We start from the raw sequence: 5,407 nt of genomic DNA on the forward strand, positions 1-5,407 counted from the left end.
TCATATGATTTTTGGTTTATTTGTTCTATAGAAAGAAATGCTTACTTGACTAAATTCTTAACTCGAATACTGCTGAAATTTAGTTGACAAAATTTTAAATTTTAAATTTTGGACTAAAACTAATATTCATTTTTGCTAACTTTGGGCTAAACTTCACTAAGATTGAAATTGTTATTACGGCTTGAGGTATTTAAAATTTTGTCTGTGACTCATAAGTTATGAGTTAATCTAAGTCTTAAAGTTCAATTTAGGCAGAATTTAAGTTTTTCAGATAATCCACACTGCCACCGAAGCTTGTGTATGGCTAAGCATTGGATATCACTCGGTTTCAATATCAACAAGCCAACGTGCGCTTCCATTTCAGATCAATGCTAAGTATTTATAAACAGTCCCTCCTCCTTATCTCGATGGCTTCTCGGAAGCTTATCTGGCCGGGTGACGCATCGCGCCTCAGTACAGCGGTTTGTAGATTGAGCTTGGATTCAGCACGGTTCCGGCCAGACTGTCCAGCTCCGGATCCGAGTCGTACTTTTTCATCTTGAGCCAAACGCCCACCAGAATGACCAGGGCCCCGATTTGGGTGAGAATTATGATGGTCAGGTAGCTGCTGATGTACCAGTCCGATATGCCCATGGGTTCTGCGGGGGGATTTCGGGTTGTTGTGGTCGTAACTTGGGTGGTTGTTGTGGTGACTGTTGTTGTCGTTGTCGTTGTTGAGGTCTCATCTGAGCTGAAGACGGAAATTTCGGTTTGATGAGTTGTTGGCTCAGTTGGTGGTTCGGTGAATTGGGCGCAATCTACTTCTGTTTGTGATTCGTTTTGACATTGAAATTTTTGCCAGGATTCGATTTTTTGTATTTCACACAACAACTGATCGGTGTTGTTATTGAGGCATAACTGAAGCTGATTCTTGTCCAGCAGTTCGGCATAAACGCTTACGAGTTGGTTGTTCTGTAACCATAGCTTTTCGAGATTGTTCATAGGTTGAAAGGCATTGCTCTGTACCGATACGATGACGTTCCCTCTAAGAATCAACTCTCGAAGATTTGGTAATTTGGCAAACGTTTGTTCATAGATTACGGTGAATCCACAACCCTCACATTTCAGCTCTTTCAAGGTGCTACTATAGAGAAACGGTTGATCTCCATGGACGTTGAGTTTTTGGTTGAAACTGAGGTCCAGCTGTTCAAGCTTTCTTAATCCCTCTATCAGTTCGTTGGGCAGCCGTTCTAACATATTCTGCTTAAGATCTATCAGTTGGAGTTCACTGTTTTCCCGAAAAGCAAGTTTTTCGATATCCGTGATCCGATTATTGGTTAAATTGATCCGCTCGATCTTGGGCAAATCTTGCAGAGATCTGTTGAAAATTTTCTCAACACCACAATTCACGCACTGCAGTTCTGTCAGGGACTTAACCACAAGAAATGGCGATCCATCCGGAGGAAATCCCAAGTCCGGATTGCCGTCAAATACTAGTTTATCCAATCGATCGAATCGCCTGAACAAATCTGGATCCAAATTTTCTAGCTGATTTTTGCACAGTTCGAGAACAAGTGTGTCCGTGGAAAGCTTGCCAAGCTCATCTTCCAGATTGGCGTCCGTAATGTTTTTCCGGCACAGATCAACCAGGTGTCTACAAAATTAAAATATTTATTAGTTGACGAACACTCATTTCAGCAAATACTAACACAATTCATGTCCGAGTCCACCGAGTGCCGAAAAGCAAGCCAAAAGTGCAGCCGTCCAAAGGTACGTGTTCATCGTTAGATCAGATTTTACCAACTGACTTAGCAAGTGCGCTAAGTGCGCGACAAAACGGCATTGCATTGCGCAATCAAGGCGGCGTTCGGTGATAACGTAACGCGGAGCTCAATAATCGTTAGCACTTGAAGGTGGGTCGTAATTTGTGAATCGCTGTGAAGGGGCTTGTTATCATCTTTATGCTAAAACGGTAAGTGATAAGCGTACTGGCTTATCACGTTCCCAGGTGTTGGTGGGAGTGTTTTGGCTTGAGAATTGAACCCTTTCAAAGACTCACGATACTTTTTAGCAAATTTGAAAAAAAAAAATCAAAAAAAACTATATCTCGCATTAGACCGTATCCCACAAACGGACCCCGGCTCGTAGGCGCACACATACACACACACACGTGTGAAGGCACGTGCGATTGGTAATCATCCGCTCGGATGCGGCGGCGTTGGCGGTTACGTCACGCCTGGCCAGACGCGTGATTGGCTGCGGTTGGACGCCGTTTCTCCTCGAGATGACCACATTTTGACGCACTCGACCGGTCACGAACTGTGCACGCGTGCTAATTAATTTACCGGCAGGCTTGGTTTGCACGTTTTTAGCAGATTAAATTTCAAATTTAAAACACATTTAGAAGGAAGTGAGGTGACATCCTGACCCATCTGTCAACCTTCATCACCCAAAGGAGCAATGGAGAAAAACGGGGCGCAAACAAACGACCCACTAAAGAGTAAAACAAGGATGCTGAGCTAATGCAAACGAGCAAATTACAATTATAAAGGTCAGGCGTTTTTTTCTTCTAACCTGTCCCATCCTTCTAAGTTGGTTATAATTCAAGTGAATTCCTTAAAAAATGTGTCACGAAATTGTGACAGATTGTGTGACGGTAACTCCACTATATTTCTAAGAACGAATAAATTTGATGGAGACGCATGGCCGTATTCAGAAAAGATTGAAAAATCCAAACTATGTACCACCATCCTGGCTGAGGCTGGCTGGTCAACTTTTTTGATTGATGCAGAAAAATTCAGCTCATTAGGGCTGTGGTCCAAGTAAGAGACCGAGACTTCCGTGCGGTTAGCCGCCCTAATTGAGTGCAACGGATGCTCGGCTCGGGAAAAGTTTTAATCATCTTTTAAACATTCGCTCGTAATGAGACTTTTTTTGCCCCCACGTGCAGCTTGAGACACATAATTAAGCAGCACACTTTGCTGCTTGAGAAGATGCAGCGCAGGCATTAATTGGAATTAATTGACCTAACTCCTGAACAGGAGGTTTAGAAGAAGCAGACCGTTATCGACAGGCATTGCAATAGAGGAAAGATCCGAGGAGAAAAAATCGAGTGAGTTTTTTTGTTCAAAGTTGCACACGTGTCCAAGCCAAGCCAATAGGCTGCTGAGTAGTTTGACTTTTTTCAAAGAGATAGTAGTCAAAATTTTGAAAATATTTAGTCTTGTTTATTAGACAAATTGATTTAAAAAAAATAATCTGGCTCGTTTATTTCAAAAAGATTAATATCCTTTTGGGCAGCTATCCATTTATTGGCTTATAGCAGATTTTCTAGAAAGCAAAGTTAGGGGAACGGCATGTAATTCCATCGCGCTCCCAATGTTGGCACATTAGCATTTTGGCGTCCGATTACAGCTTCTAAAAAGCGTGTTCATGTATTATATTCAAGCTTCCCTGCACCGTGCGGTACACGCGGTTCAACTGTACCTCGGGTTTGCTTTGCGCCTGCTTTGTTCGGTTTACACCCGTACCCGACTCACACGAACCGAGGGTATTTTGGTTCATCGTACCAGCACACCACGACACTCTCGGTTTGCCGCGTCGGTTTTGTGTCTGGCACTCACCCATGGCATGAACCCGGTATATGAGCCAAGGTGCTTCACTCGTTACGAGCCGAGGGACGTGCCGTGGTACGCGCTGGCGGTACAAAACGGGTTCAATACCACGACACGTACCACGGCACGCTGTGTTCATGCCATGGGTGAGTGCCAGACACAAAACCGATGGGGCGAGCCGAGAGTGTCGTGGTGCGCTGGTACGATGTACCAAGATACCAATACAAAAATGGGTTCAGGCACGTACCGAAGCTAGAAAACCAAACCCGCGGTGTGCGTTGGCACTGGCGCATGGGAAGCTTGAAATTATATTCAAAATTAAAAACTGAAAACATGCAGTATAAATATCAAACGATTAAATTTGGCATGCTTTTTCACACTATTAGAGTTTTTTTTTTTTGGAAAAAAAGTAAAGCTTTCACAAAATACCGAAATTTTTCGAAAAACTCATTTTTTTTTAAATTTGCCGGGAACTGTGGTGTAGGGGTAAGAGTCGTTTCCCTGAGTCCTGTCTCGGTGGAATCGCTGGTAGGCAGTTGGACTAACAATCCAAAGGTCGTCAGTTCGAATCCCGGGGTGGCCTTCGGACACTTAGTTTTGAGTAGGATTCTCGCAATCGAGAACGCCAAGGCAATGCTGTAGAGCGAATAATTTGTTTTTTTTTTTAATTTGCGATATGGGTTTCAAACGAAGCGAAATTTGCATGCTTCAAAAATATCTTCAAATTTTGTAGGCTTCATATCAAATTTAGCTTTGTTTGATACCGTTATCAGGGGTCACATCAGGGGGTGGGATTGGGTCATACATTTTTTTTCTTTTCAAATTTAACAAAAAATGAATTTTTTTGAAAAATAAGGTATTTTGTGAAAAAATTGGGTATTTATACAAGAAAAACTCTTATAAAGTCAATATGCCCAATTTCGCTTTGATTGATAGTCATAATGCATATTATGAAAATTTGAGTATTTTCGAAAAATATGGTATTTTTCCTCCAACAAAAGCCGATCTTTTTCAAAATTTGGATGAACATGTTTTTTTTAAGAATCGTGTGATTTTTAAGTTATTTCATACTGGACTTTTACAAATTATTTGATAAAAAAAATAAAACTGAAAACGAGAAGATGTCCTTGAAAACCCTAGGTCTTGGCGGTCTCTATGTCAAGATTACTACTCGAACCTAAACATTTGAGTAATTGAATCCAAACTTAAATCTAGGATGTTGGAAAAATTGCTATTAATTTTTAAATTGTGTTTGCTGATTTAATTAATAAAGTCTACATTCGCTAAAGTTTAATCGATCAAAAGGATTTATTTTTTTCCAAAACCTCGAAACTATTAATTAGATTTATGGTAATGTTTTACAAATTATGCAATTTGAAATGCTTAAATTTTTATTCCAGTTATACTTTAATGTACAATCCGTTGTAAAATGAAAAGTGTCTTTTCAATTTTTTTTTGGAAATTCAATAAATTATATTTATAACAAAAAACATGCCATCTTCAGTCGGTTCTTTCAAAATACCGAAGTTTAAAAAAGAATCGTGTTTCTTTTTTTGTGAGCCACGGTTCTTTCGCTCTTTTCAGTGAACCGGCTCTTTTGCACGGTCTATACAAGCCAGATGACAAATCGTCATACAAAGTTTGGAAAACAAGTCGCAATATTGATTTTTTTCGTGCTAAAATTTAGTGCTCATTTCGTGCTATTTAGTGCCCTATACTTCACATTTAGTGCCCTTATAGTGTTCATACAAATCGACTTACAAAGTTCAAAAGTCAGATTTCACATGCCACCATTTTGAATATTTTTCATGCTA

General features: G+C 40.4%; 1 protein-coding gene across 1 annotated transcript; it reads right to left on the reverse strand.

Annotated features, from left to right (window-relative positions):
* LOC6031038 (leucine-rich repeat-containing protein 15) lies at positions 1-1,768 on the reverse strand. Its single transcript, XM_038265685.1, has 2 exons — positions 1,691-1,768; positions 1-1,633 (listed from the first exon to the last, which is right to left on the reverse strand). The coding sequence occupies exons 1-2, from the start codon at positions 1,759-1,761 to the stop codon at positions 451-453; spliced, it is 1,254 nt and encodes a 417-aa protein (XP_038121613.1). The 5' UTR covers positions 1,762-1,768; the 3' UTR covers positions 1-450.
* Between the last annotated feature and the right edge of the window lie 3,639 nt (positions 1,769-5,407).

The sequence above is a fragment of the Culex quinquefasciatus genome, chromosome 3 (assembly GCF_015732765.1).
Source record: "Culex quinquefasciatus strain JHB chromosome 3, VPISU_Cqui_1.0_pri_paternal, whole genome shotgun sequence".
Taxonomy (NCBI): domain Eukaryota; kingdom Metazoa; phylum Arthropoda; class Insecta; order Diptera; family Culicidae; genus Culex; species Culex quinquefasciatus.